The sequence below is a fragment of the Schistocerca cancellata genome, chromosome 9 (assembly GCF_023864275.1).
Source record: "Schistocerca cancellata isolate TAMUIC-IGC-003103 chromosome 9, iqSchCanc2.1, whole genome shotgun sequence".
NCBI lineage: Eukaryota > Metazoa > Arthropoda > Insecta > Orthoptera > Acrididae > Schistocerca > Schistocerca cancellata.
Genome location: NC_064634.1, coordinates 394,157,933 through 394,176,354, shown reverse-complemented (window position 1 = coordinate 394,176,354; position 18,422 = coordinate 394,157,933). Strand labels below are relative to the sequence as shown.

Genomic DNA, 18,422 nt, shown 5'->3' with positions numbered 1-18,422 from the left:
CAGCGGTGTACGGCCAGTGTAGGAGATCGCTCCCCACACCATGATGCCGGGTGTTGGCCCTGTGTGCCTCGGTCGTATGCAGTCCTGATTGTGGCGCTCACCTGCACGGCGCCAAACACGCATACGACCATCATTGGCACCAAGGCAGAAGCGACTCTCATCGCTGAAGACGAGACGTCTCCATTAGTCCCTCCATTCACGCCTGTCGCGACACCACTGGAGGCGGGCTGCACGATGTTGGGGCGTGAGCGGAAGACGGCCTAACGGTGTGCGGGACCGTAGCCCAGCTTCATGGAGACGGTTGCGAATGGTCCTCGCCGATACCCCAGGAGCAACAGTGTCCCTAATTTGCTAGGAAGTGGCGGTGCGGTCCCCTACGGCACTGCGTAGGATCCTACGGTCTTGGCGTGCATCCGTGCGTCGCTGCGGTCCGGTCCCAAGTCGACGGGCACGTGCACCTTCCGCCGACCACTGGCGACAACATCGATGTACTGTGGAGACCTCACGCCCCACGTGTTGAGCAATTCGGCGGTACGTCCACCCGGCCTCCCGCATGCCCACTATACGCCCTCGCTCAAAGTCCGTCAACTGCACATACGGTTCACGTCCACGCTGTCGCGGCATGCTACCAGTGTTAAAGACTGCGATGGAGCTCCGTATGCCACGGCAAACTGGCTGACACTGACGGCGGCGGTGCACAAATGCTGCGTAGCTAGCGCCATTCGACGGCCAACACCGCGGTTCCTGGTGTGTCCGCTGTGCCGTGCGTGTGATCATTGCTTGTACAGCCCTCTCGCAGTGTCCGGAGCAAGTATGGTGGGTCAGACACACCGGTGTCAATGTGTTCTTTTTTCCATTTCCAGGAGTGTAGTTCTCCCGCCAAGTATAAGGTCCTGGTGAGAGATTTACCCTGATGTTATGCAGCCCACATTACAGAACTGTCATACAGTTCCTACTTCGTGACAATTCTCGGTCGCAATCTGCAGGGGCAATGAAAATGCTCCTGCAGCGTTTTCGATGTGAAGTGTTTGATCACCCGCACCACAGTTCGTAATTGGCTTCCTATGTGTTTCCTCTCTGCTAACATTAACCACAGGCTATGAAGACAACATTTTAGCACAGATAACGAGCTAAAATGAGCGCAAAGAATTTCGGGGGAGCACAGGCGGCTGCCTTCTATGGGGAGGGTATTGGAAAGTTGGTACAAAGCTACGACAAATGTCTAAGTCTGAGTAGTGACTATGTAGAGCAGTGGTTGGAAGTTGCACCTAACTGTTGCAGATAAAAAATTTCTGATTATCACAATGGTTTCCATTTCGCGATCAATCGGAACTTACTTTACGAATAGCCCTAGTATTACACTACATGTTTTATATTATTTCATTATTGTGCCTATCTATCTGGCTCCGCCACGTCGCGGATACCAGTTCTACTGATTAATTAATAATTTAAGGAATAATAAGTACGATGGAAATTTGTTGGCGCAACAATAGTGAGTTCGCTCGGGAGCGTGTGTCTCATCTAATTTATGCACTACAACACATACTACAGGTAGCCAGGCTTATGATTTTTTGAAAAATCTGTAACATACACTGATATTGGGTTATTAGATGATAGTTCTTCGAGACTTGAAGTTATTCCAGTCTTCTTCTTTGAAGATGATGTTATGAGGTCCAATTTGCTCTGTTTAAACTTTTCGCTCCCCTGAAGTATTAGAGATAGCGGTAACGCAGATGACAAATCGGGTAAAACAAGGAACTAGTAAATGAAGTTGCCCTCGTGCTACAATAATTAAAGTATTTTACATTATTAGTGAACTAAACAGAAATCCAGTCGTCTCTCTGTTATGGATGGGAAAAGACAGACAGTACAAGATGGATGAAACAGAAAAAACAAAACATATACCCATATAGGTAAACAAGCAAGAGTTCGTGTACAGTATCCACAATGAGTTTAATAATTTCACAGCAGCCGAGTTCTCTGACGTAATGTGGTTAGCAGTGACAATAAGCATGGCTGGAGAGAACACACTCTCTCTTAAAAGAGAGGGACCTCGAATATCACGCGGTTATAAATTTAGTAGCGACACACAGTTTGAAGAAAAAGATTAATGTAACAGTAGCTGAGAACAACCAAGCTGAGAACTTCTGGTGCCTCAGGATTACGGTACGCGTGCTCTGTTGTCAAACAACGATAATGACGTTGTTACTTGCGAAATATGCTACCACTGACATGGCAGTTGACGGCACTGTGACTAAATATTCTGTGTCCGTTTCACAATCAAGTGCACAGAATTTTTATACATTTCCAACACCAACCTCTCCTTCCGTAAAGCAACCAGCAGGTAAATGAAGATATTTTCAGATTACGTCGTAACATGATCGCTTTCTGGGTGTAGTTTTAATCCTCCTCCGAAAATGAGAACGCTCTGACAACCGTTAACAAGCACGCTTCTCTAAAAGAATATCTGAAAGGGGAAGCGCCGTTCCTCGTTGATGGTGTATCGGTTACAGCTTCAGCCTAACAAGACTCGGAAAAAGACCTCAGTGGGCGTGTTAACGCTTCTTTAATAACTCGGTCTCTTTTATTATTTGATAGGTAATTGTGTACAACGTGTAGACAAAGCACAGGTTGTTGTGATATGTTCAGTGACTATGGTAGCATTATAGTGGTAATTTTAATGTGAGTTACGACAACTGTATATATTGTTTCGTGTATCTTTAAATCATTACTGTTAGTCCGAATACAGATTTCCACGAACATAGAGGTACGATTTAACCTGCAGAGCACGTATTCATACCTCTCGTCAACTTTATCGCTCTTGCATGAAGAAGATAGCAGAGACATCTATTCTCATAAAAGCAAAATCCTTTCCGTTCCACTTCACTGTACGGTGAAATACTCCTAGATGCGTCTGGACTCAGAGGTGTGTCATATACCTGCTTACCAGCAGCCGCCTCGAGCTTCCTTGTAGATTTTCTCTATAAAGGGGCGTTATTCAGGTTCTCAGTGAAAGTGAGTGGGTGTTAGTGAGGGTCTCTCCCAACTGTGGGGTCTTAGAGGAGCCCTCTGCGGTTCTACTCTTGTTAGTGACACACTCCTCCGCTATCCCGTCACAGGAGGGCGTGAAACAAGAGCACTGAAAAAGAATGAGGATCCTTTGCTGCTTCGGATCACGAACCAGTTTCGTCGAATGGCTCTGAACGGTCCGTGCACGAGAGCAAAAGTTGCAGTCGCGCTGCGCTTTAAAAGGGTGTTGTTATGTTCAATGGGATGCTGGTCAACAACGTCCATAGAGAATGGTTGAAACTTCCGAGGGTATCACCAGTGACAAAGATTGTCAAGAACGTCTTCGTGTTGCTGTTCGCACTGTGAACTTTTGTTTTCGGCAGCGAAATGTGTGGGGATCAACGTCCCAAGTAAAGGGATGGTTTCATTGACACCGTTTATGCCACCCACCTTTTCTTTTCGATTCTCAGTGGAGGTGTATCAGAAAGGTTTCCTCTGCCACCCATAAGAAAAGATTTAAAACACTGGGAGTTATACCCAAAGCGTCATTCTGTCGGTGCTGACTGCTCCACGCTGTTTTACGTACAAGGAGTAGACTACATAGACCAACTAGAAAATTTTTTCATAACGTTTTGAAATTAATAATTCATTCTCATGATTTTTACGGTCACATCCATAGCTGAGTAATGTCTTCTTTTCCATCACGTTCAGTTTTGTTATAATATGCTTTAGTTATAAACTATAAACTTAGCAAAATAAATTTAATTGGAAGGAAAAGAAATTTCAATAAGATTTTTTAATCGTGTTCCACAGCTTTGATAAACCGTAGAAATGGCGTACTATAACACATGAATGTTCTGTACAATTTATGTTTAATGGGACAAGCGGTTTCCGTCAGAGACAATTTTCAGTAAGATATAATATTACAGATACAGCACAATTTTCATGCTAAAAGAGTGTATGAATATTGTTGTAAAATAGAAGTAATACTTAACAATACTTATTAATAGCAGGCTTTACAGATACTGTCTCTCATAGACAGATGACACAGTACTACTAAATAAATCATATCTTGAAAGAAATGTGCAAGAAAACAGACAGCTACGCACAGAAGCCAGGAATAAATGCAAATCAAGACAAGCGACGTTTATAAAATTAGCAAGAGTACAAGAGGAGGAAGAACTTCTTTAATTTATGATACAAGTCAGAGAGAGTTTAATAACTCGTGTACTTGAGATCTCTGTTTACCAGTGGCGACAGCAAAGGAATGGGCATCAAGGAAAGAACAGCGTTACGAATGAAATGCATGTATTCCCTCAGGGAGATGCACGGCTCAAAATCAACAACAGCGAGAACACTGAGACTCTGTAACACAGTTACACGCCCAGAAGTCGTGTATTGCTCAGAAGCCTGAAGCAAGGCTAAAAGAAAAAAGGAAAACTTGTTAATGTTTGAAGGAACGGCAATGAGGAAGATCTTAGATAAAGTAGAATGGAGGAGGAAGAACGAGTAAATTTATCTCTTGATTCAAGATCCAACAATCCTACAGAAGCTGAAGAGCAGAAGAATCCAGTGGGCGGGTCATGTAGTCCACATGCCAGAAGAAGGACAGATGACGAACGCACTTATGGGTACGCTGTATGGGATGACCAACCATTGCTGGATGGACAATCTGGCCAAGGAATTGGCAGCGCTAGTGGAACGTATGGAAAGATAGATGCATGGTGTGTCAGTTATACAGGTATCCAAAGAATATATAAAATAGAATGGCTTAAGTGTTGCCCTTATGTCTGGTGATATCTTTATAATAAAACATGACAAACATTTTCAATTGCTTTATTTTTTGTTTTTCAGTTCAAGTTTTTCATTCAAAATAAAATATGCATCGGGTCATATTTATGACCTATATTGGATTGGACTGTCTTACAAGCCCGAAATCAATTCTTCATTCTTGTTTTGTGAAATTTATAGTTAATGTTCTCAGATATTTGTCTAATATACGGAAAGACTGTTTTCCTCTTCGTTTCTTCATTTTTCTCTACATTTATTAATTTTATTTGTCTTGTTCTTATCTCGTTGTTCTTTTATTTCCTTTCTCTATAGAGTTTATTTACTAACTCAGGTTTGTATCCAGTTACTGTGGCCATATGTCCCAATGTATTCAGCTCTATTTCAATATTCTTATCAGATAGTGGTATGTGACTTATTTTGCCTATCATATCCGTCCAGTATAGGACATAAATCTGACCTGATACCCCTTTACCACCGATCAGGCATACATAAAATACAATCCAAAGAGCGTAATATATTTTACATGAGACAGGCCAGGAGCAAAATATGTGCACGATATAAAGAACATTATAACACTTCCAAAAGCAACCCATTAACATTTGCTACCCATTGAAGGGTTGAAAAGCACGTAAAAGACAACATTGCACCCAGTGTTTTCTCTGTCCTGTAATTACTTAGTAAAACTCTCCTTAAATGAGTATACAAGTATCACTTTCACTCACAGTCATCTTTGGTTAAAAGTTAGAAACGAGTATCATTTTTCGAATTTCCCTTCTGACAGCTGAGGAAACTTCTTACAGAGATTTCAGAAACATTCTACATCTGTGGGTAAGGCATTAACATTCGGTTTCTTCAAGTCCATACAATTGTTTCCAGATCCACAAAGAACTAGCGAAAAAACGTTCTTCTTTCCGGGCGTCTAAGATATTGTTGCAAGCCACTTTCTTGTTGACTCCTGTGCAACTGTCCTTTTCGCGTAATAAACTAGTATGTTTAATAACGCCATTTGCCAAAGGGGCGGGCATAACACTTTTAAATCGCTGCGTATATTATAACATTGAATGGAATAGTTTATTTCATTTAAGTCTCTATCAAGGTTTCCGTAGTTTTCCTCCATATGTCCAAAATGGGCTACTGGTACTGTTGCACAGGTATTGATTACTATTGTGTAATAAAACAGGCTTTCAAGTACATATAGAAAAATCTGCAAAAGTAATAATCATAACTTCATATTACCAATGAGACATACTAACAAGTTCAAAAGGTGGCACAGAAATTTCAACTTTATACTGTTAATTGAAATATATATTACAAAGTTTTTCAAATACTGAGTGTTAACTGTAAAAAATGATGGATACACAGATTTCCTGTTATCATCTTATGATTTAGCGCACTAAGAACTACAAGAAGAAAGCTACGGCGATTTAAAAAGGTTTCCTTTCGATGGACTGAGCTGCCTTTCTCGACCCATAGTTGATACAGCACTGATTAATAAGAGCTGAACACAATGATTTTAAGCCATTCCACACTATCAAAGTCTACTAAAAATTAGGAATCGAGTTCATGTCCCTTTCTCTCCATAAATTAGCGCTCTATTGTAAACCGCAGTGTTCCATCTATCTGTCTAGGGTTCTAGTTTTTCCAGGAACCAAACTGAACATCTCTTAGCTTTCAAATTTCTCCTCCATTCTGGGTCGAGGTATTCTTGTAATAATTCTTTATCTGTGTGTTATTGGACCGATTGTGCATTATATTCGTCATATTTATGAAAAATTTTAATGATCATATTCGTGTCAAAATCTAGTAGATCGTGCCCAGCTACACCAATTTCATTCACGAAATTGTTCAGTTACCGCTCTGCCCTTAGAGTCATGCACATATGAGTCCCACGGGAATGCCATAATACTTAGGCACACCCTGCTTCCCAGTTCGTGCAAAACGTTTTATAATTTATAAATAAACACTAAATTTCACCTCCCTTATGTGTATTGAACCGTTGTCCCCCCGAATGGGAGACAAGTGTGCTAACTACTGCGCCACCCCGCTCGGTATAAATATGTTTACATGAAGAATAAAGATTTAGAATGTGAATAACGGATGTTTTATTTAAAAATATTTAAGAGTTTTCAAATAAAAAATTCGGAGGCATTACTTTTAAGCACGCCTTTGAATATGCCCTAGCTTAACACAACGTAGGATATTTTTCGTTTTTTTTTTCTTTTTTTTGTTTTACAGAGGTCATCGTTCATTTCGCCACTAACAATTCCATCATCATGTGATTCCCTATCTGCCGGTACACACTGAACACTGCTAGCATGTAACCATCCCCAAAGGCACTCTGTATATTTCCCCACACTTCATTGTGTTTCATCTGACGCCGTACTCCTTTTCTTCTTGTAAGTTTTTGTTTTACGTATTGTCTTATTACACTTACTACTGTCCTTACAATTTCACAGCAGGCAATGAAGGATTGGAGATAAGAAAAACAGCGATAACAGCATTTTGGGCTGCGCGGGGTAGCCGTGCGGTCTATGGGCGCCTTGCCACGGCTCGCGCGCCTCCCCCCGTCGGAGGTTCGAGTCCTCCCTCGGGCATGGGTGTGTGTGTTGTCGTTAGTGTAAGTTAATTTAAGTTATATTAAGTAGTTGTAAGCCTAGGGACCGATGACCTTAGCAGTTTTGTCCGGTAGGAACTTACCACAAATTTTCAAATTTCTGCATTTTGGTTTAAGTCGAACACCGCTTCTGCGCACTACTATCCTGCTCCTTCTATCGTATCTTGCACATCTAGGGAACCACATTTTTTCTTGAAGAGATGTCGTCTGATTGTATAATCAGTGTTGTTATCTGAATTGTGGTTGGACCGTTGCATAGCCCTATCATCTATAGCAACATGGTCTTTTTTTTTCTTTTCCGTTGGTTCCGTAGAACCAAATTGAGGAGCAAATCTCCAAGGTCATGGAACGTGTCAGTACATGAAATAATTGCAACATAAACGTAATAACAGATAAAAATAAATGTTCATGAACCTTAAAAAGGGCAGTCCATAAGTTTAAGTAAACGCTATCACCAATACAATAAAAATCTGCTTAATTTTTCAAGGAACTCCTCGACAGAATAGAAGGAGTGACCCATGAAGAAACTCTTCAGTTTCGATTTGAAAGCGCGTGGATTACTGCTAAGATTTTTGAATTCGAGTGGCCCGCTTCAATATCAATCAATGGATGCAGCAGTATACTGCACACCTTTTTGCACAAGAGTTAAAGAAGTCCGATCCAAATGCAGGTTTGATTTCTGCCGAATATTAACCGATTGAAAGCTGCTTATTCTTGGGAATAGACTAATATTGGTAACAAGAAACGACAATAAGGAAGATACGTATTGAGAGGCCAACGTCAAAATACCCAGACTCGTGAAAAGAGGTCAAGAGGTTCGTGAAATAACACCTAGAATGAGAAGAGTTACCCCAATATATAATACCATACGACAACAGCGAATGAAAATAAGCAAAGTAGACTAATCTTCGAGTCGAACTACCACTCACTTCCGATACCGTTCGAATAGTAAAAATGGCAGTATTAAGTCTTTGAAGAACATCCTGAATGTGGGCTTTCCACGACAGCTTACTATCTATCTGAACACCTAGAAATTTGAACTGTTCGGTTTCACTAATCATATGCCCATTCTGTGAAATTAAAACGTCAGGTTTTGTTGAATTGTGTGTTAGAAACTGTAAAAACTGTGTCTTACTGTGATTTAGCGTGTTTATTTTCTACAAGCCATGAACTGAGGTCATGTACTGCACTATTTGAAACCGAACCAATATTGCACACAACATCCTTTACTACCAAGCTAGTGTCATCAGGAAACAGAAATATTTTAGAGTTACCCATAATACTAGAGGGCATATTATTTATATCAATAAGGAACAGGAGTGGCCCCAACACTGATCCCTGGGGCACCCCCCTTTTGACAGTACCCAACACAGGTCCAACATCACAGCCGTTATCAACATTGTGAATAATGACCTTTTGCTAAAGTAAGAGGTGAACCAATTGTGAACTACTTCCCGTATTCTGTAATGGTCCAACTTCTGGAGTAATATTTTGTGATCAACACAATCAAATGCCTTAGTTAAATCAAAAAATATGGTAAGCGTTCGAAACCTTTTGTTTAACCCATCCAGTACCTCACAGAGAAAAGAGAATATAGCATTTTCAGTTGTTAAACGACTTCTAAAGCCGAGCTGTACATTTGATAGCAAATCGTGTGATATAAAATGATCAATTATCCTTACATACATAGCCTTTTCAATAACTTTTGCAAACACTGATGGCATAGAAATAGGTCTAAAATGATCTACATTATCCCTTTCTCCCTTTTTATAAACGGCTTTACTACTGAGTACTTTAATCGTTCAGGAAACTGACCATTCCTAAAGGACAAATTACAAATATGGCTAAATACAGGGCTAACATGTGCAGCACAGTACTTTAATATTCTGCTAGACACTGCATTATAACCACGAGAGTCCTTAGTCTTCAGTGATTTAATTATTGACTCAATCTCCCTCTTATCTGTATCACAGAGGAGTATCACAGAGGAGTATTTCAGACATCAGTCTCGTAAAGGCATTTGCCAAGAAAGTTATATGATTTCCTTTAGAAACTAAATTTTTATTTACTTCACCAGCAATGTTCAGAAAATGATTCTTAAATACTGTACATATATCTGATTTATCAGTAACAGAAATATTTTTACTGTGAATTGACTTTATATCGTCGACCTTGTGCTCCTGAGCAGACACTTCCTTCACTACTGACCATACGGTTTTAATTTTATCCTGTGAATTACCTATTCTGTTTGCATAACACGTACTCTTTACCTTCCTGATAACATTGTTAAGCGCCTGACAATACAGTTTCTAATGGGCTACTGTAGCTTGATTGTGACTACTTCTAACATTTTGATATAATTCCCGCTTTGTTCTGCATGATATCCTTATCCCACTTGTCATCCACCCGGGCTGCCCATTACTGCTAGTATCCCGTTTGGAATGTTTCTAATGGAAAGCAACTCTCAAAGAGCATGAGAAAGGAAAACATTGTGTTTATCATCTATGTTATCGGCACTATAAATATCCTGCCACTCTCGTTCCTCGACAAAGTTTAAAAAACTCTCTATTGCTGTTGGATTAACTTTCCTACATAGTTTGAAATTAACTATGACATTGGCTTTAGCACAAAAGCCTTTTAGTGTTAAAATTTATGCATCATGGTCTGAAAGGCCATTCACGCTTTTACTAACAGAATGCCCATCTAGTAATGAAGAATGAATAAAAATATTGTCTATGGCTGTGCTAGTGTTCCCCTACACCCTAGTTGAAAAAGACACAGTTTGCATCAGATCATATGAATTTAGGAGATCCACCAACATTCTTTTCTTGCACCATCATATACAAAATTTATATTGAAGTCACCACATATAACTAGTTTCTGGTACTTCCTACAAAGTGAATCAAGAACCCTCTCTAGCTTCAGCAGAAATGCTCTGAAGTCAGAGTTAGGCAATTAGAAGTTTAGTTTCACTAAATTCGTTCATCATTCGCAGTCTTGCCACCTTCTGTGCTCCTGCCAGCTTATGAACTTGCTGAAACTCGTGTTACACTTGCCTGCGACCGGTAAATGGAGTCTCTGCGCCTTAACTTTTCTATACCTTTTTTGTGACATGACATACAACAAGACGTTCTGCATCTCATTATTCGACATTCAGACTGCATGATTCCTTCACCAAAGCTGGTTTCTCAGAGAAAGCGCGACAGCTTAATATTTAGAAAGCTTAAATCCAGATTATCGTGTGGTTACTGAACGCTATACATCTTAAGTAATCCAGTCTTATAGAAGAGTTAGCATGACAGAAGCTTCATACCGCACAGAGAGTTTCGCAACTAAATGTAATAATATTTATGTCGTTATCTGGCATAAAAGGTTCTATACAAACAGGCTGGAAGTAAAAACCTCGACATTACGAGTATATTGTCACTGGAAATGAGACAGTGAACAGGGTATAGCTAAGGAGTCGCATCGCATTGTTGCCTGTAGAAGCTGAGATGTTGTTAGTTCGTTTAACTGGAAAGGGATTTCTTGTTTCACATACAGTGGTCCTTATTGTTGCGATATGTGAGAGTTGTTTGTTAAATGTACGAGTTGAGTGTAAGTCACTGTTTGGATGTATGTGTGATGTGTCATGTTTCAGTTGTACAGTAATGAGAGAGGAGAGAAGATGGGACCTGGTGCCGACATACAGCTTATTTCTCTGAAATACTACAAAGAGGTCATCCAAGCTAAGCGTTCTGATATAAGGGACGTAAAATCAACAGTGTTGCGTCGTCACAGTTTATGAGACACTCAGGAGGGATCTGGTATTGTTGTTGGACACTGGCACAACGACTGGTGGTAAGGAAGCATCATTCCTCACCTTGTTGGTGAAACACTTGCTGTCACCGAGACGAGCTCCATCTCAAATGAATACATTAACGACTTCCGCTATGGAGGGTGTCCCCCATCAAGTAATTGCATGATAATCTATGCAGAGTAAGATAAGATCCATAATATATGCGTATCTTATTTCCAAATATTAAAGCTGTTGCCGACGCAATATAAGTTGCTTATCCACAACAGTGCAAAACTAAGATAGACGAAATTTATTGAGTGTAGCGTGGATCAGGGCCCTGAGTGGGAAATGATGAGGGTGTAGTAAATAGATCCGAAATTTAATTTCTCCACAGTTATTTTTATTTGACTACTGAAATATTAAAGCAAGTACTATACAATATTAGTAACACAGAAGGCACTAGAACATTGTCAGAATGAATTTGCAGAACGGTCCATCTTCCTTATCCAGCATAGGGGAGAACTGCAGCGGCAGCAGAATGTGGGTAAGCCCCAGCAGTGTACGGGTAACCGTTTATCCCTGCCGTGTAGGGGTAGGCGCCAGCAGCGGTGTAGGGGTGGGCAGCTGCAGTGTAGGGGTAGGTACCAGCAGTGTAGGGGTAGGTACCAGCAGTGTAGGGGTATGTTCCAGCTGTGTAGGGGTGTGTTTTGGCTGTGTAGGGGTAGGTTTTAGCTGTGTAGGGGTAGGCATCAGTCAAGGGGTTGTAGGCTGCCGAATATGGGTAGGCTCCTGTGTAGCCCAGGGCGGAGTAGCGGCCAGCCACGCCAGAATAGTACGGGTTGTAGGCTGCCCCTGCAAATAAAAAGACACATTATTACCGCCAGGGTAAAGAGACGACGTTAGGTGTTATCAGTACCACCTAATGACTTACATGAATTATTCAATGTGACGCATCGCCTGTGCGTCAATAATTTCATAAATATAACACTCCAAAAGTGTGGGAGGCAAAAATATCCATACACAAGTTACATGTCTTTAGTATAAGTAATGCGAAAAAATAATCTAATATTTAGACATTATTGAATAAGGAATTTTACTCTGTTTGGTGTGCAAAGGAAATATAAGTGAACTGGAAACGTAAAATTACATTACTTCTTACTGGTATTACACTCATATTAAAACGAAATGACGCTTTATTCTAAACGTAGCAGTTATATTCACATTTCTTTTAAATTTTTACGCATTTAACGTTTACCATCTACCGGAAGATATATGTCTTTCCCGAAACACTGTTAAATAATTGCATGTCTCTGCGTTACGTTAATCCATTTTTTATTTCCCTTCTATTGCTGGCAGTACCATTACAAAGATACATTCTACAGGCAGCATCCTGACATAAACCTGGTACTAATTAAAAAAGCAAACAGAAGGACGCTATAGATTTCAAATTTCGTTCTTCGTCTTCATATCCTGGTACAACCGTCCTATCTCTCGTTTCCGAAACTGATGTTGTTTCTCTGATGTAACACATAGTCTTACTGTCTGCATGGTTTTTAATATGCTTCGTTACACATTTCCTAGAGGCACAGAAATTCTAAAACAGTAACCACGTATGGCACTATACAACATGAGCCTATTTGGAACGTTATGCCAAGTATACACTTAGGGAATTCCTCATTTATTCTTTCTAAGAAAATATTTTACTTTCACAATAATAATACTATATATCAAAACGAAATGGAAGTATAAATTACAATCTTACTCAGCACAATTGTACGTTTTACTATAAGCACAGTCCTTCAGCCAGTCCATCTTGAAATACTGTCTGACTACAAATAACTTTAGGTTTCCATTAGCTACTGAACAAAGGACTAATAATATTCCAATATTGATGAAGAAGCTTCTTCTTCCCCCTCGTTTCTGATTAGTTTAACTTTTCCAATTAAAAAAATGGACGACAAAGAATTTACAAATTTTGTCAGAATTTTGATGTCGACTAGCAGCTTCCTTCGATGAAGATGATCCTTATTCGACATAATTTTCTTTAATTAAAAAGATAGATGTTGTAGTGTTGATGACAATATGAGCTATTTTGTTATTGTTTACTTATCATCCTAAAATCACATTTTATCAGTGTGACCACTGCAGTTCAAGAATGTTCATAATATAACCCTCAATTTACTTGCCGAATTTTTTAGTATGGCTCCTCCCATCTTAACTTATTGAGCTTTTGTGTTCCATGAGCAATTTTTGTTTTCACTTCAATATCTACTCATTTCTCCTCTTTCTCTTATTTTGTATCAGTTCGCACATACATTATGTTATAGCCTCTGTGTTAGAATAGTAATACTCTCCGAAATCACTCTCGTTAACAGGTGGAATCAAAGATAAAAACTGAGCTATTTCTGTAATCCTTGTTTATGAAATTAGTAGATTCTAACATGCGAAGGGAAGAAAATGCTATTTGGAAACATAATATCGCTCGTAGATACATCTTTGCACGAATGCCCGTGTCTTTCGGAGTGACTGAAAAGAAGTTTGTAGCAAGCGTCTGATACAGTTGTTAAATTTTCATCTGGTGACCGTAACTGTTGATCGCTAAGTGTACAAAGAATCATTCTCCCACCAGGATATCGCGTCCTGTACTAAGCGAGAGCAGCAACGTCATTAGTCACTTGTTCTGTGATTTCTAACATCTGTGTTCGCCTCCAGTATTTGTCCTCCAGGGTTTCTTCTAGATTCACGGAAGCTGTCAATTACACCCTAACATCATAATCTTTTCTGTAGATGGTGTGTACCATTGTGTATTGTATTGTGTATTTGAAATGGGAACCTAGGAACGATGGGGAGGCTTCGTACCGCCCTTAGTGGTTCACAACCCCACAACAGGCCACAGCAGTACTCCCACCCCACCGCTGCCCACACCGAACCCAGGGTTATTGTGCTGTTCGGCCGACAGTGCAACCCCCCCCCCCCCTTCCACCGCCACCACCACTCCCGGAACGTCTCATACCAGACGACTGTAACCCCAAATGTTTGCGTGGTAGAGTAATAGTTGTGTGTGTGTACGTGGAAACGGTGTTGGCGCAGCAATAGCCGACACATTGTGAGGCGGAATAAGGGGAACTATCCGGCATTCGCTGAGGTAGGTGGAAAACAGTCTTAAAAGCCCCCTACAGGCTGGCCGTCACTCTGGACCTCGACACTGATCCGCCGGGCGGATTCGTGCGGAGGACTGCCACGCCTTCCCGCTCGGGAAGCAGCGCGTTAGACCGCGTGGCTAGCCGGGCTGGCTGGTGTGTACCATGTAACATTTTCTTCGGCGGTTCTGCTAAGAACAGTGAGGTGATCGGTTTGAAGTAAGAGTAAGATGGAGATGCAGTCTTTCTCCTATGCTGTGCAACATGTGTATTTAGACAAAGGTGTCACAAGCGGAATTACAATTCAGTGTGAAATTGTACGAATGATAAGATTCATTAATTAAATTGATTGTGTGAAAGTGTTAGAGAATAGATGAAATGAGATTAGCGACAAACCTAGTACCAAAATTGGAGACAAAGAGGCTGGCGAAGCGAAGGAGTTCTGTTCCGTTGAAAGGAGATTAACGCATGACTGAGGAAGCAAGGAGATTACTGGAAACAGACTAGCGCAGTCGAGGAGAGCAATCTTCACCACAGTAGGTCTACCACTACGGAACACTGGACTTTACCAGAGAAAGTAATTTCTGAGAACCGCGTATGCAATACAGCGTTGCACAGAAGTGAGTCATGGGTTTCCAGAAAACCAGAGGTAAAGATCGTATTACAGGAGAATGCTGAAAACTAGGTCGTTTGTTAGGATTAGAAATGGGGGTGTTCATCGCAGAATTGGAATGATAAGCAATATGTTGAATCCACTAATTATATGAAGAAACAGTATGATATGGTATGTGTTAAGACTCAGGGGAATGACTTCCATGATACTAAACGGAAGAGCGCAAAAATAATACCGGGAGATTGAGGCTGCAATGTATGCAACAAATAACAGAGAATGTTAGGTGCAAGTGCTGGTCTGACAAGGGAGATGCATGACTTCAAACGCGCAAATGCGCTTTCAATATAAATCGTTCATCCCAAAAACAGTGGTATTAGCCATTCGCATTCAAGACGCAACTGTTTTCTGCTATTGTCATTTCTGGCCAGGCCATAAAGATCGTACTCTGCTAGGTGAATGTTTTCCGAACAAGAATGTTACGCTCAAGATAGTGCTACCGCAAACAACAACGTTCTGATGTGTGCTTGTTTAGGCAACATGAGTTCCACATGCTGATTATCTGAGACTACAATGTGAAACACCACAAGTAAAGTTACCTGAACGTCATTTCATCATCAGACTTCAGTCTGTGTTATGCAGTCAAGTTTTCTGTTGCGACGTACAAGCCTGCTTTACATTATACGCGGCAAAAGCCAGATTACGACATTTACAATATAAATATCATTGTCTGAAAATGTAAATTGTGGCGTTTGATATTGGACTTGAACGCAGACGTGATACTGAATAAGAGAAGAAAAAAGAATTTAATCAGACATGCATATTGTTCTGTTCCAGTTTGCTTTGACCACTTCATTGAAAATATACATACACCTTGAAGTCTGAATAGCTGTGCAACTCTGTCAGGTCAGTAGAAAAATTTGACATAGAGCAGTTATTTTAAGAAGAGGGAAGTTTAACCATCAGTCACGACATTACGTGTTGTTTTGGTTCTATTATATCGATATTTTGTTTTTTTCGCATTACTTGAATTCCTGTCTTTGACTTCGAAAAGGTGATCAATGAAATGTCTTTCGTGGTAAAACTAGCAGTTTTGTATGAGAATGTATCAAACCAGTGGTTTTGGGATAAGCGATTAATATTTTAAGCACTGCTTCCTGGTGTTACTAGCTTTCAAGATTTCCTACTTCTTTCTCAAAAGATCTATCAGATGAAGAGATTAGCGCAAGTAAGGAAATCAACGTGGACCACCACGAACCATCAGAATAGTGACGGTCCGAGGAATAAGAAAAAAACTCATTAGTGGAATTTATGGTAAATTGCTATTTAGATGCTACGACTGATTCGCTGATGTTGACACAATGTGTAACGCAATCGGTTTATAATGAAGCGGGAAAAAATGAAATCGTGCATACGCTCTTAAGGCGGAAAGAAAATCGTACCGCGAAGTAGTTGTTCGACGGCAAAAAAATCGGTAAATGTGGTTTGTATGTACAGGCAAACAAATGATTACGACTTCAGAAAAATTGTATGATTTATGCGAAGGAAATAGCTTCACAAATTCATTAAGTTAGTTTTGTCCAGTTGGTACGTTATATCTTCAAAATCCCTATCTGTTTGGAGGGCCCTACCCATAATGCTTCAAATTTTCTTAATTGCGGATAGATCCGCAAGTATTGCTGACCGAGGTACAGCTTTGCAAGCACGGAAACAAGCAGTAGAAACTCTAGCTGTCTGCAGGAAGGCATTATATTGTTGAAATGTAAGACCAGGATGGCTTGGAATGAAGGGCAATAAAACGTGACGAAGAATATCGCTGACGTACCGCTGCGCTGTGAGGGTGCCGCGGATGACAACCTAAGGGATCCTGGTGCGAAAAGGAATATACCCCAGACCATCACTGTTAGCTGTCAGGCCATATGGCGGGCATTTGGTTGGTAGGCCAGTGCTGTACGGTGCCTCTGCAGACACGTCTTCACTGAAACTTGTCAGATTAAAACTGTGTGCCGGACCGAGACTCGAACTCGAGACCTTTGACTTTCGCGGGCAAGTTTGGAAGGTAGAAGACGAGGTACTGGCAGAAGTAAAGCTGTGAAGACGGGGCGTGAGTCGTGCTTCGGTAGTTGGTAGAGCACTTGCCCGCGAAAGGCAAAGTCCCGAGCTCGAGTCTCGGTCCGGCACACAGCTTCAATCTGCCAGGAAGTTTCATATCAGCGCACACTCCGCTGCAGAGTGAAAATCTCATTCACGTCTTCACTGGTCATCGACGGTCACTTTGGAGCATGCATGACTCATCGCCGAAGACAATTCTACTCCAGTTAATGAGACTCCAGGCCAAAGACGTGTCTGGAGATACCCCAGACAGCCGTGGGATACAAACCTGAATGTCCGCCGCCATGCGTCCCGACTGCCAGGATGATGGTCTGGGATGCCATTTATTTTCATTGCAGGACCACTTAGGTTGTCACCTGCGGCACCCTTACAGCACAACGGTACGTCGTCGATATTCTACACCCAGTTTTGTTGCCTTTCATGACAAGCCGTCTTTGCCTTACATTTCAGCAAGGTAATGTTCGCCCGCTCACGACTATAGCTTGTACTGTCTGTCTTCACGCTTGGCAAACGCTGCCTTGGACAGCAAGATCTCCGGATCTCTCCTCAACTCAGAACGTTTGGATCACTATGGGCAGGGCCCTCCAACCAGCTCGGGGTTTTGACGATCTAATGCCCCAACTGGACAGAAGTTGGCATCATATTTCTCAGGAGGACACTCGGCAACTCGGTCAATCAATGCCAAGCCGAACAAGTGCCTGCATAAGGGCGAGAAGTGGACCAATGCGTTATTGACTTGTTCAATTTGTGAAACTCATTCTCTTGAATGAATCTCCCAACTTTTCTGAAATTGTAATAGTTTGTTTGTATATGTACATCACATCTATCAGTTCCGTCCCTTTCGGATAATTCTTTCGAGGTGCGCTTTTTTTTCTTTTCTCTTACCGCGTACGAAAGGGCAGGAAAAACGCATATGAAAACGTATGTATCTCGTATGAACATATTGTACACGTTATTACATCTAACGTAAGATGATTTTAGGAGTTCCGTACCTGTGACCAGGGGGTCGACCGCCTTCTTGGATCTCTGGACGCTGGTGTCTTCGGCAGGGGTGGTCAGAGCGAAGCCCGTCACGGCACACAGCACTAACACCTGAAACACACAGTGCTAGGATCGCCACGGGTGCTGCAAGATAAAACTACAGCAACTTATTAATACAGGGGCAGGGGACCCAGTTACAAGAAATCGGCATCCGGCAAAATCCGAGACCAACTCGGTCGGCGGCGTCCTGTAAGAGGAATATGCGATCACTGAGTCACAAACCACAAACAAACTCTTCTAACAAACAGGTGTTTCTGTGATGACAGGGCAAAATTAGTTGTTATATGACTCGTAGGGAACACAGAGGACAGGACTGGAAAAACGCCT

At 41.2% G+C, this 18,422-nt stretch overlaps 1 protein-coding gene across 5 annotated transcripts in view; it reads right to left on the bottom strand.

Annotated features, from left to right (window-relative positions):
• Nucleotides 1–11,570: 11,570 nt before the first annotated feature.
• LOC126100828 (uncharacterized) overlaps nt 11,571–18,422 on the bottom strand; it is a 100,332-nt gene continuing 93,480 nt past the window's right edge. For 3 of the 5 annotated variants that reach the window (XM_049911480.1, XM_049911479.1, XM_049911478.1), the window contains exon 3: nt 11,571–12,044. In XM_049911480.1, the coding sequence (XP_049767437.1) occupies nt 11,695–12,044 (350 nt within the window). In that variant the 3' untranslated portion in view covers nt 11,571–11,694. Of the gene's footprint in view, nt 12,045–18,046; nt 18,147–18,422 lie in introns of all 5 variants that reach the window. The other 2 variants (XM_049911477.1, XM_049911476.1) reach the window with 1 other exon arrangement.